The 22,150-nt window shown below is 41.9% G+C and overlaps 1 protein-coding gene across 1 annotated transcript in view; it reads right to left on the bottom strand.

The window, feature by feature from the left end:
- Positions 1–14,027, bottom strand: part of FREM3 (FRAS1 related extracellular matrix 3) — a gene marked incomplete at its 5' end in the record, with an annotated part of 29,636 nt that extends 15,609 nt beyond the window's left edge. The window contains 11 exon segments of the mRNA XM_071808366.1: positions 8,329–8,418; positions 9,984–10,519; positions 10,521–11,239; positions 11,241–11,383; positions 11,386–12,094; positions 12,096–12,620; positions 12,622–12,702; positions 12,704–12,749; positions 12,751–13,237; positions 13,240–13,786; positions 13,788–14,027. Of these exon segments, the coding sequence (XP_071664467.1) occupies positions 8,329–8,418; positions 9,984–10,519; positions 10,521–11,239; positions 11,241–11,383; positions 11,386–12,094; positions 12,096–12,620; positions 12,622–12,702; positions 12,704–12,749; positions 12,751–13,237; positions 13,240–13,786; positions 13,788–14,027 (4,123 nt within the window).
- Positions 14,028–22,150: the final 8,123 nt, after the last annotated feature.

Raw genomic sequence — 22,150 nt, 5'->3', positions numbered from 1 at the left:
TTATGGGGTGGCAAAGTCACAAAAGGGCACTCATCCTCCCACCACTCACAGGATCTTCAAAAATGCTTGGGCAAGCGACAGATAGCAGGATTAGGAAATGTAGAATTTGTTGGGAAACACAGAAAACACACTTTTTTTCAGGAAAAAAGCCATCTTTCTTGGTCTGCTTAAAGAAATATCGAATATTGGTGAAATGGCCTTCTAAAGAAATGCATCACTCTAGTCTCCAAAATACTGTAAGACTGATTATAATATGAATTCCATGTTAAGGTCCTGCCAGCATTTCAAAAGATCTTACAGTTGACTTTCAAGAACAAATAAAAACAAAGAGTAAGTTATAACTTAATTTGAAAATAAAAACCAAAACAAACAAACAAAAAACCCCAAACATACAAAAATCTCCACCTAAATGCAAAGTGCAGAATACATGTCAAAAATATCTACTGAATAGTATCACACTTTTTAAGCATGTAAGACAAAAATAGAAAAAAACTGTAGGTGTTGGGAAAGAGCACTATCAAAAGAGCAAAAATCAGCTAACAAAAAAAGTATACCTCATTGTTTTGAGTGCAGAAATCCAAAACAGTGCTACCATGCCACAGTAAAGCTTCTTACATGGCTTTTAAATAAGTATTTAATAGGTCTTTTACAACTCATGCCTAATTTCAGTTATCATCAAGAAAATTTGAGACCTTAATGAATCTACATAAAGATGCTTATACTTTAGACTTTTTTTCCTGTTTGATATCATTGGACAGGGTTTCAAAGGAACAGGCACACTGTTGTTCATAATTTGTTGGAGGCACTTTCATTATTGCAGCTTGTGGAAGGCTGGCACGCACACATTGAATTACCTTGTCTTCTGCTTTTAAATCTCACCCAATTACAAGGATTTCATATTTTTATCCTCCTAAATTCCAAGAGACCTGGAAGTTGACTAAGAGATTTGTAATTTGAGAATGATGAGCCTTCAGCAAAACATGAGGCAAGCCTGTGCATCAGAAGACTGAAAGTCACAGCCCTTCTTTGCCTTTTCTTGCCCACCTTTCCCACCCCTGCTACAGGACTGGAGAGTTGCAGTGTACTGTCAATATAAGAAAAACTACATGCATTTTATTAAAAAAAATAAAAATTTGCAGCCATATTCTCAACTCAGAAAAAGCATGACTTCGTTTGTGACTCCAGTGTTTCTGCCCATGTTCTTTGCCTTAGTTGCTTTGCTTTGCCCTGTCTTCATCATAAACTAGTAATCTTTACTCAGACCCAGTCATCCTCCACCTAAATCAAGCATTGTATCCTTCTGTTAAAATTAATCATTTACTCTATATATCTTTACATAGTCTCTTTCTGGAAGCCATCAACTCAAGAAAAATATGTCCTTTGAGCCTAACAATAACATGCTTTGCTGCACTATGAGACGCTATACTAAAACTATTTATCTGGTGGAAGTCACCATAACATACTATGCCTCCACACCAGCGTAGCTCACTGGAACACAAAAGCCACGCTCCAATTTCCTGTATTAGCACAGAGGAACATGGTTTATCCTGCCTGGCTGGGAAGGTGTTTTCCATTAATTAGGCCTAATTCTTGGAGTTTTTCTGATATATGAACACAATGGAAGAGATCAAATGGCAAAAACAGCTCTCAAATAAACTTACTGCTGCTCCAGAGACTGTAAACATTTTCAAGTACAGGAGTTCACAAGAAGCCCAAGAGTTTTTGTTCTGGCAAAACCGAACTTGGTATTTGCAACAAACCATCATCACTGCACTTCTAAATAACCAGTTTTGCTCATAGAAGGGAGTTGCATTTAATAGTACAATTAGGAGAATAATCATGATAAAATAAGTTTTGTATCACAGGTTTGTCTAATTCTTGTCTGTTTTTCTAACAGCCTCAGTTGTAGACAGCTGCAGTCTAGCCCCGACATATTCCACTTAGAAACATTTCCTTTTTTAGAAGGAGATGCAAAATTTAAAAGTGAAGAGTTCAAGAAGCGGAGATGGGACAGGGACTGAGACAGAGCTGCCGTAGAAGGGTGTGTGCTACAAAGATACTTCTTACCACCAGCCAAGGAATGGTCAGTTGTTCCTGAGAGCAACTTTATATCATGACAGAGATACAACTACATTGATTAGAGGTCATCCACATAACAGTCTTCAATACTCTGCCTGTTATGTGTTAAGTCTAACTCCTATTTCTTATTTAATTTAAGAACAAATTAATCTTTACATAAACAGGTAGCTCAAACAACAATAAACTACCCTGAAGTCAGGCTTATGGTCCAACACAGATATATACAAGAGAGATGGGAAACGGGAGTTTGCTAGCTATTATTTCACAAAAGTCTCTTTGTCTGGAAGTAGGGGAAAAAAAAGAGAAAGGGGAAAAAAAACTAGACAGAAATAAAGGAATATCAGAATAGTGGAGTTCAAAAAACCAAACAAACCAGGAATATGACACTGAGGGAATCTAAGAGTGAGCTCTTTAGTCATTTTTCACATTAATTTCATCAAAAAGTAAAGTTTTGGCTAACCAGTTCTGTGCCAGAAAATATCTTCATCAAAAAAAGGAACTGAGAAACCTCCTTGTCACTACTTTGTTCTCAGTGGTTCTTGGATTTTTATTACATGCAAGACTAGGAAGGAAGCACATTGTCTGCAGAAAGGGATGGGAGCTCCTCGTAGATAAATCTAATACTAAAGTCTCTGCTTTTCCAGACTGTATTTGGCCTGAAATAAGTCGTGGTACTGTGGGAATTTGTTCTTCTACCACCATCCTTTTTTGTATTAATTACATTAAAAATTATATTCTAAGGAATCATCTTCATTTCCATGTTTAGGTTAACTATAGAAACTACTTGCCATTGTTGAAGAAGCAACATCAGCCAATTCATTTAATTAGACAGTATAAATTGTGCAGATTTCAGTTCATCCATATACTAAAGACTATTCTACCAAAGCTTCACAATAACAAATACATTCAAGAATTCTGCAAGCTATTGGAACTGATAAACCCGCACTACTTACATGATAAATTCTTCTTTAGATATTTCCTTATCCAGTCATCACCTTGCATGTACTTATGGTCCATCTGGGCTTTGATCCTAATCCTACCTAATACATCTGATCTAATTTAGATTACTCACAGTATCAGTTGTTTCAAACAGTTATCAATCCATTTGCAAGCTGTCATGTCTGATTACCTATACAAATAATTTGCCAAATCTCTAAAATACCATGAGAACAATATACAGAACATGATTTTTAACAACAGTCCTTTTATCATAAGAGCCTTACAGACTATAAGCTTTTGAAAGGGCAATGTAATAAACATGCCTAGGGAAATCAATACAGGAAGTAACAAACCATAAATGAAAGTAGAAAGACTGACCACCAGGCTCCATAGATGCCTGCCTAAATTCTGGAAAGGTGCCAAGAGGTACCACAGAAACATAAGACATGTTTCTTTCCTGTTTCAGAGGCCTTCCCTTTTATTCACTAGTGAAATGCCTGCTCAGTCTTAAAGATCATTACCACATGCAAAGCCATAGCAGACCAGTGGATGAGGACTGATTCAGGTTTCCTGAGTCCTCCAGCCACTTGACATTGGCTGAAGTTCCACACCAGGGTAACGACCTGAAGCCTGAAAATACTGTAGAGTTCCTATCTTGAAACAGCAATAGATGAAGGGGTGAATGAAGACCATGTCAGAAGCACTTCAATGTTTTAATTCCACAATTGCTCAGAGATTCCTTTCAGCAGAAACATAATACCTTTACTAAAATCTGTATCAAAATAAAGCCTCCATCCCCAATAGCTTTTCATTCTTGAGGTGAACACAGGTAAAATGCACCATTCAGTGCTGTCAAGCATGACAGCAAATTAGAGCACACCAAACACACAGTGAAAATGGAAAGCATTCTCCCACTAAATTCAAAAATTCCTGCAGTGCAATTTATTCAACAAGTTTGCTGCATAAGAATTCATGCATATTTGCTGACTAATGTTTTAAAACTTTTTAACAAAGTTTTTGTAAACCCCTTAGCACTTCTATTTAACTTACACTGGGACAACTATAGCTTTGGATTTTTTTAAGGCTGCTTGGAGATGGCACATCAGTTGGAAATCCTTTGCTTCTTAAATGAGGCACCTTTGTGTCTGAAAGTGGTGAAATTATACCACTGCAACATCTTTTGCAAAGTCACAAACTGTTTTCAGATTTGTGGATGTGAGGAGATAGATGCATAAAACCTGTCTACTAAAAAGGAGCTATTTTTAGCAAGAGAATGGTACACCAACTTGCAAAGTTGATTAGTAAAAGCATTAGTACAATTAGAGGAGATATAACTTCATGTAACAGTAGACAGTTGTGTTAGATAAATACAGTAAATCAGATACTGATTTTGACTAGTAACTACATTCTGCCAGTTTAGCTGATCAAATTCAAGCCAAGGATTGCTAACAATCTCCCGGAATTGCCATATTTCAGTTTGTGTTACCCAAAGGAAATAACAAAACACCATTAAATTCTGCCAAAAGATTAATTTTTCACCTGCACGTTATGCATTAACAAGAATACCTATTCTTAAGTGATTGGATATCTTAATGTTCCTAGATGTTATAAGCAAGCATATGACTATGATACTGTGTTAGAATCTGTGAGAAGTGTGTGGCTCACAGATTACAAAATCCTGTATTCTTCTGCCTTCTTAGGTATCAGATTCAATCAAAGCACTAAGAGACTATCCAGAATCAAGGAGCCATACTCCTTGCCTAGAAAAACATTTAAAAGCTTTAAGATACAAGGCTGATGTTCCTTATCTTAGCCTTAGGAAAGCCTGGACCAGCCCCTGGATCAACTCCCTGGCTGAAGAGTCCAAATCTTTGAAAGGCAAAAGATAAGAAAAAAGGTGGGAAAATCACATACTACCAGAGAACTGCTAGCTTTTCCTCGGGGTTTTCACCCAACCACACCTCCCTCATGCAATTTCTTTGCAGTAGCATCAATCGAATACGGGTGAGAAGGCCTCTAAGTGAAATCCCAAGCAAACTAAAATTAATAGCAAAGCTCCTGTTAACTTTAGTGGGATCAGATTTTCACCCCACAGATCTGGGACCCCTTCAAGCAGAATGCACAGAGCAAATTCGTACTTTAGATCCTATGATATATTTTTCTTTCTACAGAGCTATTTTTGAGTAGTTAGAAGTACATAGGTACAAGATTTTCTTTAATATTTCCTGGATTGAAAAAACGCTTTAGTACCTTTCAGTAGGATTCATTTACACAAAGGGAATTCTAAATTTTAATATCACATTCTATTCAAGGTTTGAAAGAAGCCCGAACTAGTCCCACAAAGTTCACATTAGCAAAACATTATAGCTTTCAGTATCAGCAAGCTCTCATTACTCTTTTGACAGCGCTAATTGAAAACAAAGTCTAGAGGGCAGCAACAACAGGAGTGTCAAAAGCTTAAGTGTACGGAAAAACTACAAAATAAAAAAGGTAAACTCTACAGGTAAATAAGAGCTACATCACTGAACATAAACCAGGTGGAGAGGCATTGGACCAACCTGATTGTGTTTGTGCAAGGGAAGCGACAAGACAGAGAAAAATGCATGTGTTTTCTCCTCACATTTGGTACACACACACACATTTCATTGCTCAGCATTTCCTTTGTACTGATGCAAAATTAAAGGCTTTTAAGAGGATTCTAGAAGCTAGAACATAAAAAATAGAAAATAGTGGATTCTTTCTTGAGTATTGCTGAAACAGTTGCAAACTCCACTAAATCAGTGAACATTCTCTCCTCTTGCTGGGCCTTCAGGTACTTTTTCCTCAGTCATACAACAGCTATTAGGAGTTGTGCCTTCTTTCAGGCATTCCCTTTGGAGGAAAATGCCCCTGAGGGAATATGTTTAATGTATTTCGAAGCACCAAAGCCATCAAAAGAGTAATCCAAATAAAATTCCTTTTAAAAGCATTTCCTTGCACTATAATAGTAATGACAGCATTGACTTTTCAACCTTCTTTCCCACACCAAACAAGTTTTAAGTGAATTTCCAGATGTTACTCGCTCAGCACACCTTCCTGTATCCATGAACTCTTCCTGTAGTGCCAGTCACATCAGCATCCAACAGCCCTTCAGTCAGTACATGTCTCGTTACAAGAATAGCTATGCACATTTATTGCTACAGCTTTTCTTATTCTGTTTGGTGATATCTGGAACAGACAGATAACAAAGTAATCTAGCTGAAAGTATCACTTCATTTAGCAGAGACTGAAAGTGCTATTAATGAAAACATCTAGTAACTGACTCCCTTTGTGTCCCTTGGTGTATATATATTTCTTTTTCCCCATTGTTTCTCATCATTATTATATTACCCCACTTAGTCATGCCACAGTCAGTGACTGGCTTGTATATTCATCAAGTAACAGCAAAATAAGGTATCTGTAAGAAACAGAGGTAGCTGTTCACAGAAACCTCTCCTGTGTGCTAAGTGAAGGATAAGCAAAAATATACAAGGAATACATCTCCAATAATTTGTAAATGAATAGCCCCATCTGATTTTAATTGCATCAATTGCAAGCTACTTCAAGTAGAGCTAGAAAATAATTGGCTTGTGAAATCTAGCTAATTTTTTTCTATCCCCCTCAGCTGGCCAGCATTGAACCTTTTTCTTTCAGCATAAAATATTTTTAATGTTCCTTAAGGTACATAATCTTTCATATATGAGCAAAGTGACAATACCAAGTGACGGGTGCCAAATGTTCTACTACTTCTTGGACAACTGAAAATAAACAAATCACATTTCATTGTTTTGCTGATACTCTCAGTGCAGTGCCCAAAAATAGTGTTGCCCTGCAGATGGGGTAAAGAAAACAGTGGAAGTTCTATCTAAGCTGCTCACACTCATCTTCAAGCCATAAAATGAACAGGTTCATCTCAGCTCATCGAAATATCTCAGCTAGTCAAAGTCTGGGTAGTTCTTAATTCATAACAGAATGCTTATTTCTCAGGCACATATTTACCACTGGCTGGATTGGTTTATAGCTAATAGTGGACAGAAAACTATGGTTATTTATACCACTACGAGAACAGAAACAGGCTGATTATAGATATAATAGAAAGTAATAACTGGTTTTCAAGAGATCAAGACATACATTTTCTGGTTTGCAATCATTAGAATAGGAAGTCTCAGCAAACTCAAAGCAGCTATGGTTTTCCAGTGACTATCCTCATACTGTCAATGCAGATTTCTTTTTATTGAGTCTGCCAATTGCAGACAAAATATTTTAATGGTGTTTCAGACTTGTTTTGACGCCTGTTAGGAAATACTTACTTCTGTCAAATGCTGTGTTAGAATGCTATTCTGTCATGTTCTGTGCACCTGAGATTACATCAAACTAGTCAGTTTACAGAGACTATTATGAAGGCAGAGCCTTACACAGACGTTATTCAACTGAATTGCAAATTTATTTTACAGATCTTCTTATCTGCCTTTAATTAAAAGGAACTTCAGTAAAATTTTGATGAATTCTCAGTGAACTTAATTCATGCTAATGATTGGGGGAAAATACTGCAGCCTATGGAGAAAAAAATACACAAACAGAATAGAGTTCAAAACAAGAGTCATCAAAGAATTATGGGGGAAAAAAAAGGAAAATACATATATCAGTTGATACAAATAATCACTGGCCCACTGAAGACTCAGAAACAATAACAATCTATGCAAAACAAGGATGTGCTCCTGTATAGATAAAAGCAAAATAGACTTAGAGCAGCCTGTCTTACCATTTCACCAGACTCTCAGCCATGATCTAAATCAACTAAACTCTCCTTATTTAACAAAGGTTAGTATTCATTTTCTCTTTTGATTCAGTAGTTGGCCATGATTCCAAACCTGCCAATGCTCCACATTGCACAGCCGTATTTTTGTAATGTGCACAGCTAACCATAGTGGATTGACTGTCACTGGCAACAGTTCTCCATAGAGGTCACTGAACAAACAGTAATGTGACAACAGTATATCCCACAAAGCGTCCATAGCTTGCCATAGCAGTTTGCATTAATTGTGATATTACACAGGGTGTTACAAAAAGATGGACCCAATTTGAAAGCATGCTGCTTTGAAATTAGGTCCATCTTCTTGCAACACCCTGTATGTTAAAATGAATAAAATATCCTGATTTGTATTCCTATGTGTTCATTTCACTTTTACATTTTACTTACAAAGAAATAATATATGACTTGTTTATGTAATCTGAACAATCTTCCAGGTGATGTAATTCAAAGATATGTATAGTTAAATATCTTAACCTTACCTTCATCTTCAATGAAGAAATACAAGATGCTACTGGTAGCATTATAACCTTCCTTCAGGATGTAGCTGATCTTCATTTCATCAATATCAGCTAAAAAAAGAATATGCTAAATGAATCATCATAGCATTTATCTGCAGAGTACTGGACACAGTTCATTCTACCTTTACTATTTGATTACTTCCCAATAAGTTGGCTAATTTGTGGATAATGCATATCACCAACCAAACTTACATAATGTGGCATGGATTCCTACACTAGTCTATACCCAACAACACAACATAAATTTAGTTTAGTTCAAAGAAAAATGGAAAAAGACAGCGAGATATAGTTTTACCCTAAATGGTTATTTTTCAATACTAAAGTCACATTCTTGTTTCAGCACATTAGGAAGAATTACTTCGCTGCTAATTTTTTAAAAATCTGTTTCACTTTAATCAGTTTTTTAAGCTCTTCAATAACACACAAAACTGTTGCAGGTACATTGGGAGTGAATATGAGAACATATCAAGCAAATCACAAATAGCTCTAAAAGTCAACACAACTTTGATTCAGTATTCCCGGAGAAGAGGGGAAAATCATCAGGATATTTCTATTACCCTAAATTTGCAGGTCTATTAACCTGTATCCCATTTCATCCATATGAAGAGTTCAGAGAAGTCATCTTCTTTTGCTTTTATTTTAGTTAAATACTTTTATTTTAGTTAAATAAACAACAATTTCATTCGATATAAAAACATCTGGGATACAATCTAAATGTTCTTTATACTCCAATCACCTTTAAGCTGTTCTAGAGCTAATTCTGATCTATTAAAAGACTTACTGCCCTAGGGATATCAGTTGCATTTGTTCTGGCACGGCAGATTTGGGTGCTTTCTGTTAACTGAAAATGTATGAAACATTGTTGAATGAATGGCAAATGATTTTCACAACACTGTAGCTTGGCAGATGAAGTGCAAATTGCACTGTCATAATCTTAAAGCTACAACCTGTCTGGTAGCTACAGATAAATACATAAAATGGAGATAAAGGTTTTTTTCTCTCCCCAGATGGCTTTCTCTTGCAAAAGAAAGGCAACGTACCTGAGTATAGAAAAATAATGGAAACCTCTAATCCTATTACAGTGGCTAATGAAAATTTTGTTGTCTCTGCTGTTGACAGTCAAAGCACATTGGAGACAGGTAAAGTCTAGGCTGGAAGTTTCCTTGTGAAAGCTTTCAACATACTGTTCTATCCAGGATGGGTGAATGACAGCCCTGAACCCAACAAACTCCCTAAGATCACCCAGAGCACAGGGACCCTTACAGGGAGCCTGGCTGCTGTCACCATGCCCTACCATGCTCTGAGGCTCTCCTGTCTGCACCGGTTTGGTGGAGCTGACCTAAAGGAGGTCTCCTTGTGTACTCAGCATTCTCTGTGGAACAGAAACACACAAATTGTCACCCAACCTACTGAGACTATACTGTGTGTGCCCATCTTCTGTTTTGTCTTGTTTTTAATACTAGATTCAGTGGTGCACAGAAATGTTAAAAGCCTTTCGGAACAACTTTTGCTGAAGACTAGTGAGTTTTGAGCCTGGATTTGATTTCCAGGCAGGCAAACAGGTACTTCAGTCTTCAAAAAGAAATTTGTGCTGGATCTGCAAAGCACCATTTAACATTTTATCTTCTTACAAGCAGTACCATGCTGTTTGGTTTCTGTACCATCATGCCTGTAGCTGGTAAGATTGTCATTCAAGTCTTCTTTAGTGAAGCTGGTGACTGGGTAGTTGCTGTTGTACAAAATCTGGCTGGGCACTGGAATCTGAGTGGCTGTGAAAAGAAGTAAATGGTCAGGAGTGTTCCCGTCTTACACAGTCAGCTCAAAAGGGGTGATCAGCCTGGTCTCCCCTTCTTCAGCAACCAGGTCACCAATAGTTAGAATTGGCTTTGTATTGTCCAAATATATGATGGAGACCCTGAAGGTACGGAAGACTAGGTTATATCCATCTGTCACTTAAAACTCGAAACTGTCCATCTTCACCTCATCCTTTGCAGTGTGAATGTAGTAAATCTTGTTGCCAGCAAGTTGGATTTGAGTAAAGGAAATAACAGGTACCCCAGGATTGTCTGAGTTTTCTAGATGGCCCCAGGCTGGGGACTGGGTCACACTGAAGCACAAATTTTCATCAGGACCGTTGAAATCACTTGTGCTGAGTTGTGAGTGCCATGTTTCCACCTTCTTTGAGAGTCACCCCCTTGTTGATCACCTCAGGGAAGACCATATTGATACTACCAATGGTAATATAGAAGTACCTGTCTATCAAGACACTAATATCATCAGTAACATTAAATTTAATGAGATCACGCACTCCATGTAGGCCAATATGAACATAGTGGAAAAGTCCCTGGTTTAAATCATCTTGTGTGAAGTTTGTGCCTTGTGTAATGTTACATAGCACTTATCCTTCTCTATTCAGGTGCTGTAAGAAGCACTGCACAGGTACCAAATGGATGACATAAACAAGGGTCTTGTCCTCTGAATCGATGTCTGTGGCTTTAAGGGTTTGACTAGAGATGACCTTTGACTTGCCAATCTCTACTTCCAGACCATGGTTGATTGCCATCCTGGAGGCCTCCTCATCCACCAGGATCACCATAATTGGTACATTCTGTTCCACAGTATAGTGCCCATCAGTGAGCTGAATTTGGAAGCTACCTTCTTTCGTCTCTGAGTCATCATGTTCATACCTAATGCTGGAAGCCTCCTGGATCTCCTCCAGGGGAAAACTGTGAACAGACACAGTGCTTGTGGACAGCTGCTGCATAATTTGCCCATGCCTAGGAGGGACAGCAATAACAAAATGCAGTTCATCTGGAGGCATGTCTGTATCGACTCCATTGAGGATGGGCGTGTCAATCACCAGGCTCAATCTCCTCAAGCACCATGAATTCACACACAAACAGCTCCAGCTTTTCATCACTAGTGAGGATGATGACAACAAGGAACAACTGGTGAGGTGAGAAGTTAACACCATTGGAGCACTGGAAAGTCAATCTATCCTCTCCAGACTTCACACTTTGTGAATGCTCTGCATGTTGTTGACATGACCCAGGTGAACATCTTTAACAGAAAAAGCACTAGTGGCAGCACCGGCTCTAGACTTCTCAGACCCTGGGGCTGAAGAGACATTCTTCAAATATCCCGAAGTGGACTGAACCATTACAATGCACAAGATGTCATCTCTGGGAGTATCTATGTCCCCTACATCCAGCTAATCCAGAGTTAGAGTACTCTTCCCTCCTTCAAGGACACTGAGTGGCTCTGCCGCAATCATCACTGAAGGTGCAATGCTATCCACTGGCAATATAGTCACAGCAACATGGACCCTTGGTACTGTGCTGCCTCCCACCACCCATTCACTAGAGAGGTCAGAAATGGTGAGACTGAAGGAATCATACCTGTTTTTCAAGGCAATCTCTCCACTGGTGTGAGCATAGGCTGCTGCTCCATTGATGAGGTTGTGCTGGGTAATCTTTTCTGATCGCACTCCATCCGTGAGGATGTCACCCAGTTTGGGTGGATCCTGCACAATGAAGGTCAGCACCAAGTCATCTGTATCCTCACCTGTACCCTAGAAAAGCAATGTAGTAATTTCAGTAGCACCATTTTCCAGGACATCAATGGTTGCTCCCACACATCTATGACCATCAGGGAGAGTGATGCTTGGGTTTTCATCATCCACAGAGTGCACAGTGATCTTGACCATGATTGGCACGTGATGGACTCCCATCACTCACCTGCAGTTGATAAGAATCACTGGCAAACTCATCACCACTGTGCTTGTAGGAGATGTGCTCACCAGCAATATCATCAAGCAGGAAAGATTCTCCTTGCACCATCAGACCCTCCTCTAGATAATGCAGATGGCCATGTTCTAGAACTTGAGTTACAGTGAAGACAATCTGATCTGCAGATGTGTCCTCATCTGTGGCATCTAGCTGATTACTGGTGAGAAGGAAGCTGTTTCCCTCAAGCACTGTGAAGCCAGTATTGGTGACCTGAGGTGGCTGGTTGTCCACTGGCTGAAGGAAGAGAGTAAAGGAACCTTGTATAGAATTGCCAGCTGAGTCCTCTACAAGGAATGTGAACTGAATCACCCATGGTGTCATCCTCAGCTCCCGATCAGGGCGGGTTGATCTCTTGTGGTGGTTGACCTGGGCCTGGATAAAGTGTGTAACGGCCATCTCAGGACTATCAGCCGATACAACATCCCTGGTCACCACAGAGCTGTTCTCATCTGTGTCAGTTGGGGGCTATCATTAAAGTGTACTTCAGCTCCCTGTCATCCATATCCAGGTCAGTGTATTGTAAATAGCACTTCTTCAGTGATGATTGGCTGGTACTCCTGCACTGTCATCTGCAGGCTAGCACCTGGGTGGAGACAGCAGGCTATCTACTGGTTGGGCTTGGACAGTGAGCACATGCTCCCCTGACCCGTTAGGAGGGTCTTTGTCATCCTGCAGCTGAAACACAATGTGGCCCATCACTGGACTGGTGCTGTGAGCTCTCATATGCCTGAAGAACAGTCTCCCATTGACGATGCCCTACTGCAGCCACTCACTCACCACCCTCTCATACACACGTTCATCCACCACAAAGTGCCATGGGGAGGAAGAGGAGTCATGCTCCAATTCTCATCTGCTCTCTTTGCTGTCATAAGATGGTTGCTGTGCCTGACACAGCAACAGCTTGCCAAAGCGGGATGAGTCCAGTAGCGACACTGTTGAGTCCCCAGCCAGGACAAATTTGGTAGAGGCATCATCAATGTCTGTAGCACTAAGGATAAAAAGTGAAATTTGGACAGTTTGGTGCTCACTCAGCACCAGTTCAGGATTTGTATTCAGCAGTGGCGGCTAATCATCATCAGGAGCAATGTGAGGGGGTGCAGAAATTCAACCTGGTGCCACCCATCTACCATGCAGAAAACAATGTTGTCACTGTAGCTGTGCTCACTGCCATTGTGCTGGTAAATCACCTGCCCTCCTGCTAGCCCTGCAGCAGTGAAGGACTTGTGGTTGGGCAGCACACCCAGTACCTTGAGCTCCCTGTATAACAGGCCTCGTGTGACGCAGACTCTCACCTCATTCAGATTGTCCTGATCACTGATCTCCAAGTTACCAGACAGGGACCATGACTGGGCCTCAAAGAGCATCAGCTGTGGGCCAGCCACATGACTGAAAGTAGCCACAGGGGCCAACATATTCACAAGTTTTTTCAGGATGATGAAAGCGAAAGGCTCTGAGGAGGCACAATCAGGGTCCAGCACTTCCATTTCCACCTGGAGAAGCTGATCCTGGTCTGAGTCCGGGGTAGGCGGCTGGCAGGCAATCTTCAGCTCCCTCACCTCCTGCTGTGAGAAGACAATAAAGGGCCTGCTGGGGTCATCTGTGCTGAACAGGAAGCCTTGCTGCTGTGAGCCACGGGGCCCAGGGGGAGGTGAGATTGAAGACCAGGAGGTCTTGGGCCGTTTCCAAGTCCTCAGCAGCCAACATATCCAGGGCAAGGGCAGTGAGAGCAAACTGTTTCACCTCCATCATGAGCAACGCCAGGAAACCGGGCTTGGGCAGTGTGTTGTAAGTACTCCTGCTCCGCCAGGCCGGCGGCAGGCAGCACGGACACCCGTGCCGGGACGCCGTCCCAGCCAGAGGAGGTGGTGGCCGTCACGTGCCGGTAGCGGATGGCCGCTTGCAGCACGGCGGAGAGGCCTCCGCTGCGGCCGGAGGGCAGGGGCCGCCCCTCGGCGCCCGGCGGCGGGCAGGGGGCAGCAGGGTGATGCGGAAGCGCCGGCCGGGCTCCCCCTCGGGGAAGCCCAAAACCTTGTCGTCCAGGAGGGCGCGGAGCCCCCGCATCTTCTCCACGGGGTTGCAGCTGAGCGGGCGCAGCTGCTGGAAAAGCACCTCTACCTCCAGCGTGAATGGCACAGCCAGAGTCCGGCGGGGCGAGTCGCAGCGGAGTTGGAGGCGCAGGCGGTACCCGCCGGGACTGCGAGTCCTGAAGTGGGTGTAGCCGAACTGCCCGCGGGAGAGGGCGCAGGAGAAGCGAGGGGGAGAGAGAGCGCCAGCGGGCTGCGGGCCCGGCCCGCTCCGCTTCCCAGCACCTCCGCGGCACACCTGACCCCCGGCCGCATCCTCAGCACCAGGTCCGCCGCCGGGTCCAGCGAGACGGAGCGGCCGAGAGGGACACACAGCCCCCTCTTGGAAACCAGGCCAGCAGAGATACCAGGCTCCAGTGGGGGCTTCGCTGCGCCCGGCGCACTGAGGATGCCGAGCAGCAGCGCTGCCGCGGCCGGCAGCTCTCGGGGTTCCCCGACCATAGCCCGCCTGCTGCGGGGCGCTCTGCGCCGCCCCCAGCCCCGCCGTCGTCACTAAAATGCCGGGGCACCGCCCTGGGGTGGAAGGGGAGAACGGTCCTTCCCCGGCGCTGCAGCGGGACCACTACCCCCGGTTGGGACTCCGGAGGCGCCCGTACGCCTGGCGCGGCGGCAAGGTGCGGGTTGAAGCCCGAATAAGCCCGCCCCTGCCCCCGGACCTCCTCCGATGCAGGCACGGCCGCAGACTCTCTCCCTCGGGCGGTGCGACAGCGAGAGGATGCAGCGAGATCAAGGGCGAAAAATAAGGATAGGTAGATGAGGCAGGAGAGCGGGAGCGACCAGATCAGGAGGAGCGAGGCAGAGGTGAGGAGATTTAAGTAGAGGCAGCAGGGAACAGGCACCTAAGGAGGGCTCAGCCGAGGTTCCCCGGGCGGGGACGGGGCTCATCCCGCTGCCGGGGTAGAAAAGGCTGCATGGGCTCCAGCAAGTGCCTGTTTGTCTGCAACTATCCAGCTGAAAACCCAAAATGCAAGTTTGCCCTGGAGAGGGAAGCGAATTCAGTGTGGAGAAGGGCAATCTGCAGAATTTCAAAGCCAACATGACCACCCCTTCGTGCTCTAAAAGATGCTATTGATACTTACCTCTTCATACAGACAGAATTTTTCTTCCTTCACCCCCAAACTTGGCACACGGTCCACACTACGTGCAGCCAGCAAAAATGGAAGGGGGGAAAATCGGTAAAACCACACAGACTTTAGGAAGGTTGCTTACTGCTAAGCCTAGACAGTTTCCACTTTGCTTGGGACCATTCCTATTCAGTTTCGCAGAATCACAGAATTTTAGGGATTGGAAGGGACCTCAAAAGATCATCCAGTCCAATCCCCCTGCCGGAGCAGGAACACTTAGATGAGCTTACACAGGAATGTGTCCAGGTGGGTTTTGAATGTCTCCAGAGAAGGAGACTCCACAACCTCCCTGGGCAGCCTGTTCCAGTGCTCTGTCACCCTCACTGAGAAGAAGTTTATTCTCATATTTAAGTGGAACCACCTGTGTTCCAGTTTGTAACCACTGCCACTTGTATTATCATTGGTTGTCACCAAGAAGAGCCTGGCTCCATCTGCCTGACACTGACCCTTTATGTATTTATAAACATTAACGAGGTCCCCCGTCAGTCTCCTCTTCTTCAAGCTAAAGAGACCCAACTCCCTCAGCCTTTCCTCGTAAGGGAGATGCTCCACTCCCTTAATCATCTGTGTTGCCCTACGCTGGACTCTCTCCAGCAGTTCCCTGTGCTTCTTGAACTGAGGGGCCCAGAACTGGACACAATATTCCAGATGTGGTCTCACCAGGGCAGAGTAGAGGGGAAGGAGAACTTCTCTTGACCCACTAACCACAGCCCTTCTAATACACCCCAGGATGCCATTGGCCTTCTTGGCCACAAGGGCACAGTGCTGGCTCATGGTCATCCTGCTGTCTACCAGGATCCCCAGGTCCCTTTCCCTCACACTGCTCTCTAATAGGTCATTCCCCAACTTACACTGGAACCTGGGGTTGTTCCTACCCAGATGCAAGACTCTACACTTGCCCTTGTTATATTTCATTAAATTTTTCCCTGCCCAACTCTCCAGCCTGTCCAGGCTTCACTAGATGGCAGCACAGCCTTCTGGTGTGTCAGCCACTCCTCCCACCTTGGTGTCATCAGCAAACTTGCTGATGGTACACTCTATTCCCTCATCCAAATCATTGATGAATATATTGAATAATACTGGCCCCAGTACTGACCCTTGAGGCACTCCACTAGATACAGGCCTCCAGCCGGACTCTGCCCCATTGACCACAACTCTCTGGCTTCTTGCCAGTTCTCAGTCTACCTCACTACCTGATCATCCAGACCACACTTCCTCAGTTTAGCTGTAAAGATGCTGTGGGAGACTGTGTCAAATGCTTTACTGAAATCAAGGTAGACCACATCCACCGCTCTGCCATCATCTGTCCATCTGGTTATGTCCTCATAAAAGGCTATGAGGCTGGTTAAGCATATCTTCCCCTTGGTGAAGCCATGTTGACTGTCCCTAATGACCCTCTTACCCTTGACATGCCTTGAGATGGCACCAAGGATAAGTTGTTCCATCACCTTTCCAGGGATGGAGATGAGGCTGACCAGTCTATAGTTACCCAGGTCCTCCTTCTTGCCCTTTTTGAAGACTGGAGTGACATTTGCTTTCCTCCAGTCCTCAGGCACCTCTCCCATTTCCCACAACTTAGCAAAGATGATGGAGAGTGGCCTAGCAATTACTTCAGCCAGCTCCCTTCATCCCATCTGGCCCATGGATTTATGGATGTCCAGATTGCTTAATTGCTCCCTAACCCAGTCCTCATCAACCAAGGCAAACTCCTCCATTGACCTGGCTTTCTCTGGGGCCTCAGGGGTACGGGGCTCCTCAGGACAGCCTCTGGCAGAACAGACAAAGAAGGCATTCAGTAGCTCTGCCTTCTCTGCATCTTCTGTCACCAGGGCACACACCCCATTAATCAGTGGGCCTACATTGCCTCTGGTGTTAGTTTTATCTGCCATGTATTTGAAGAAGCTCTTTCTGTTGTCCTTGACCCCTCTCGCAAGGTTTAATTCTAAGGAGGCCTTCGCTTTCACTTGCAGGTGCTCAGTCCTTGCTCAGCCTCTTGGCTGAGGACAGCAGATAAAAATGCTACTGGATTTTTAAAAATATAAGATTTCTGTTGGAATGACTACTGTCCTTTTCAATATTTTGCACATTCAGCTTACTATTTTATTGAAGGGACAAGTTGCTTAAAGCTTTGATTACTGTTTATGATTTTTTCAAATTCTTCAGGAAAATATAAGCAACTTACTGAGTTCCATTGTGTCTGAAGATTAATTGCTTACCCACTCTTAACTACCGTGAAATAGGACTGAGTTTTTCATTCTCTGGTGTTTTGCCTGTGTTCTGGTATCTTTCTTAGTGCATAGGGAGACCAAGTACATTTCTCTGGTTTAGTACAAGGTTTATACAATAATTTGCTATTAGTTTATCAATGGCTTTTTTTAGGTTGTTTTAAACATAAGGACTTCCTCATACATACGGTCCCATGTACACTAGACAGCAGTTCTGTACTCTGTGGAAGTGTTCTCTGGAGGACTGAGCCCCGGTGTGGTTGACACTAATGAACTTTTACTGGGACTTGTCCTTTCAGGAAGCTAAACACATCCAGCTTGTTTTCCTCAAGCCAATAGGATATTTTGGGGCAAATATAACTGGACTATTTGGTAACAAAGATGTTGCTGAATAATCACTTAAGAATAGAAGGGGGTTTTCTCAATAAATTCAAAACCATTATGCCAAATTCTGTTCTTTGGCAGTATGGTGTAACCAGTAACCTAAGTTACCGCTGAAACCTGTGTACATCTACATATATATAAAAGCATGCAAAATTCACAAAATTTATATATTTTTCCACACTTAATCAAATCCAGGTATTTGTTCTGTAAGGAACAGTGCCAGTATACAAGGTGTGTGTAAAACTCAGAGATTGTACACTGTTTCCTGGAAGGAAGACAAATTTTCCCATTAAAATAAATTGAATGAGAAATGTGTTCAATCATCATTTTTCTCCGAGGAATGTGTTGGGCAGGAAGAAGTACAGAATTGCTTTCCCATGTATTTGTGCTCAACCTGCTTCTACCTTTCAGTTTGTTGTGAGGTAGTGTAATTTATCAGAAATATCAAAGTACACCATTAGAGGAATTCTTAAAAAAGAAGTAGATAATATTTCATGAAGTTACAGAAGCCTGACATTAAAGTGTTGACAAACTAAATCCAAACCACATTGAATGGTTCTGACTGCCTTGCTCACGCCTATCCTTGACTTTGTGCATGGTACAAGAATAGTTTTCTCCTCTTTCTTTTTCACTAGCTTTTAAAATATTACATCTTGCTTATGTCACTGAAGCCCAGTCCTATAAGCATGTAGACATAGGTGCTCATATTACATGTTAAAATCAGTGGAAATGCTTTCACATATATTTGCAGAAAAGGAGTATTTGTTTTTCCAGTTCTCAGGACCTGATTTTAAGCCCTCTAAATTCTGCAGTCACCTTTTAGTTGACTTTGAAGAGGCTTTGGATCTATATGCTAGTTGTACAAGATATTTACAATCAAGTTCAAAGAACTGTTAAACAGTAATAAAGTTTTACTTGAGCAAGTGGCTTCATTGCACCTCAAACATAGCCAAGTAGTTTCTGTCATACAGTCATATTCCAGTTAAAAACAGACTACTGTAGTGCAAAATTAAAGCAAATTATGATTAATCGTAGAGATCAGCTAGTCAATAAAACATGAATATTTGATATCAGTGAAAGATTCGAGAGATTTTGATGTATTACCATGTCAATCCAGTGTTATGATAGCGTAACTACAACTAAAAAATGGAAGTTGCCCATTTTCCCTCTATCTTCTACATATCTTTTGTTAATAACCCTGATCCCAAATTAGGTTCAATAAAACTTCTGCTCTACATTCACAGAAGAGCATAAGGCATTCATAAATAGAAGACCGTCCAAACTTCGGTGCAACACAACATACAGAACTAGGTCCTTAAATTCTAAGTCTGTGTCATTAAAAAACAGACAAAAACAGTTGCTTACAGGGTTCATTATACTAGAAAGTCTCCGCCTGTTCCATTAAAAACATTGTATCCTAGTTTAAGTGTCACATTGATAAACTGTGTTTAAAAAGAGTGCAGTTAAGGAGCTCCTTGCGGATGTTTCCTTCTGAATCGAAGTCTTTCTTAAAACCACACATTTATAATTAATTTTGGATCCACAAGCACTCATGCATCTTTTAACCTTCAGTAGCCAAATAGGTTGAGCCAATGTGACAGTTCACTGTGGCAATCCTTTGATGTGTTGAAAGTTAAGATTTCAGAGCCAATTATGACCTGCCAGCCAAAACAATAGAGAGATTTTCCACAGAATCAGACTTAAAGTAATCACACCAAGATCCTTTTTCACAGTCACACAAATATACATAAAATCACACAAAGAAAATGTCTGAATTAATATTTGCTACATAAGTGATGTGTGAGCACTTTAATAAACAGACAATACATCTTCCAATAACTCTGATGATTAGGTTATTTCTCACACTTAACAGTGAGCATTACCATAGAATCATAGAATAGTTTGGGTTGGAAGGGACCTACAAAGGTTGTCTGGTCCAACTCCCCTGCCATGAGCAGGGACATCTTCAACCAGATCAGGTTGCTCAGAGCCCCATCCAGCCTGGCCTGGAACCTTTCCAGGGATAGGGCATCTACCACCTCTCTGGGCAACCTGGGCCAGTATAAGCAAGTCTTCACGACCTTCAGACAAGTTTGCGGAAATACAGAGATACAGCAATTGATGAATGTTTTTTCTTACCTTGGAATATGTTGCCCAGGCATTCTCAAAGGGATTCAAATTGGAAAACACAAATAAATCTGAAAAACACAATCAAAGTGTAAGTAAGAGTAAATTATGTTCATTAGGTGAATTTAAGAACTATTTTGCTAAAAGCATAACTACATCTGCATTGTTTTACTTTTAATACATTTGTTTCATTTATGCATGGCAGTATGAGATGCAGAAATGAGCAAATTAGAGATCTGTGTCCCACCCTGGAAGTAGTCAGATCTTAACTGCATAGAAGTAGTAAGAGTCAAACACTGTTTTGCAAGGCAGAGCACACTAGTGCTACTGTCACTTAACATGCTTTTGATAACAACTAAAAGTCAGATCAGGTTCCCTTTTAAAAAAAAAAAAAAAAAAAAAAAAAAATCTGCCTAATGCAGTTGAGATGCTCTGGTTTGGAAGTGCCATGACCCTTCCCAATATCTTATGAGATCGTAACGCGTGCTCTACCTTTCTCATGTCCACACACCAGGCGCCAAAGAGCAATCCCTGGGACTGCACTGCCAGGGTTTCTACATGCATGTTTGCATTCATCTGCATGCCACCTTTGAATTTCATACAGGGTTTTGGCCACCCAAAAAATTAATGCGGGTCCAACACCATCTGTCATGTTTCTCCTCAGGAGAAGAGAAAATCTATCATATGGTATTACATGATGTTAGGACAAATTGAGCTATACTGTATCATGCCATGAAGTCTAACTGGATGAATGAATGAGAGCCAGCATGTACCTGCACTTTCAGGCAGCACACTTGCTGCACTTTACAGATCACAGAGAACCAAGTATTTAAGAAGAAAGTAGATTTGCAAGATGTCATACTATGAAATACATGTATCTGTTCATAACATGTTGAAATGCTTCTGTCACACCTTCTGCAGTGCTCTCTACTGGGAACACTTGTCCTGATGAGCTGTCTATGTGTGTATAGATGGACATCGGTATGTATATGTGTGTATACATGTACAAATTTGATTTCTAAAACTCAGCAGCTTTATAGGACTTCGGGGATGGCAACATTATAGTCCTTAAAAACTCAAGAACCAGAACCAGGTTATAAATCTCAGTTCCAGGCTAGGACTGCACTACTGAAGTAATTTCTTCTGTTGTGTTCTGCTTAAAAAACAAAAACAAACCAAACAAACAAAACCAAATCAAAACACAACACAAAAAAAACCCAAAACCAAACAAACAAAAAAAGCCCACCACACGGGGGGGAACCCTTTGGAGTAGAAAGTGTTATTGAAGATCCTTCCCCAAATTCAAGGCACATCATAGCTGAACAGAGAACTAAGCCCAGAGACAAATCAGCCCATAGAATTTGGCTGTTTTGGCTGTATATGAACACTTACACAGAGAAACATCTGCTGCAACTTTCCATATAAAACATATACTTTCAAGGTTTGTTTTAGGAAGTGTCTAAAAACCCTTAGCACACTTGTCAATTCTTTTGAGGAGTTTTAAAAAAAGAGAAAAAAAGAAAAAAAAGCATTTGTAATTCCTAACAAATTTCCATCTGATTGCTGCACTGGCTGAAGTCATGTCAACATGAGGAGGTATAGCTTGGTTTTCTTACAAACTTTAGCATGAACCCAGATCTATCCACTTTTGCACCTTTTTTTAGCCTACTTATCCTAAGAGATCTCCCTCCAACACTGCATGTGTAAGTGGAATGACAGACTATCTTTGGTAAGTAAAAATCTACTTACAAATCCTAACAAAGATCAAGTTAAGTAGTACAATGTTTAATTTGTATAGTTCTATGTTTCATTTCAGATAAATAAGTATTCCACAGCAGATGCTTAAGAGTATTATGTTATATTAGTGCATTGACTCCTCACTTTTTAATTAGAGGAAAACAAAAGTATCCAAGAGTTTATTTAAATAGTGATAAGAATAACCTTAAGATTAACCTATTTGACTCTAAAACTCCTTATATTGAGGGACAGTAGGACCTTGCACACTTTGCACATTTGTTCCTTCTTCCTTCCCCTCTCCCCCTAAAACAACA

This window comes from Patagioenas fasciata, chromosome 4, assembly GCF_037038585.1.
Source record: "Patagioenas fasciata isolate bPatFas1 chromosome 4, bPatFas1.hap1, whole genome shotgun sequence".
In the NCBI taxonomy this organism is placed as follows: Eukaryota; Metazoa; Chordata; class Aves; order Columbiformes; family Columbidae; genus Patagioenas; species Patagioenas fasciata.
Note: the sequence above shows the minus strand (reverse complement) of the source record. Positions and strands in the feature narration are given on the sequence as shown.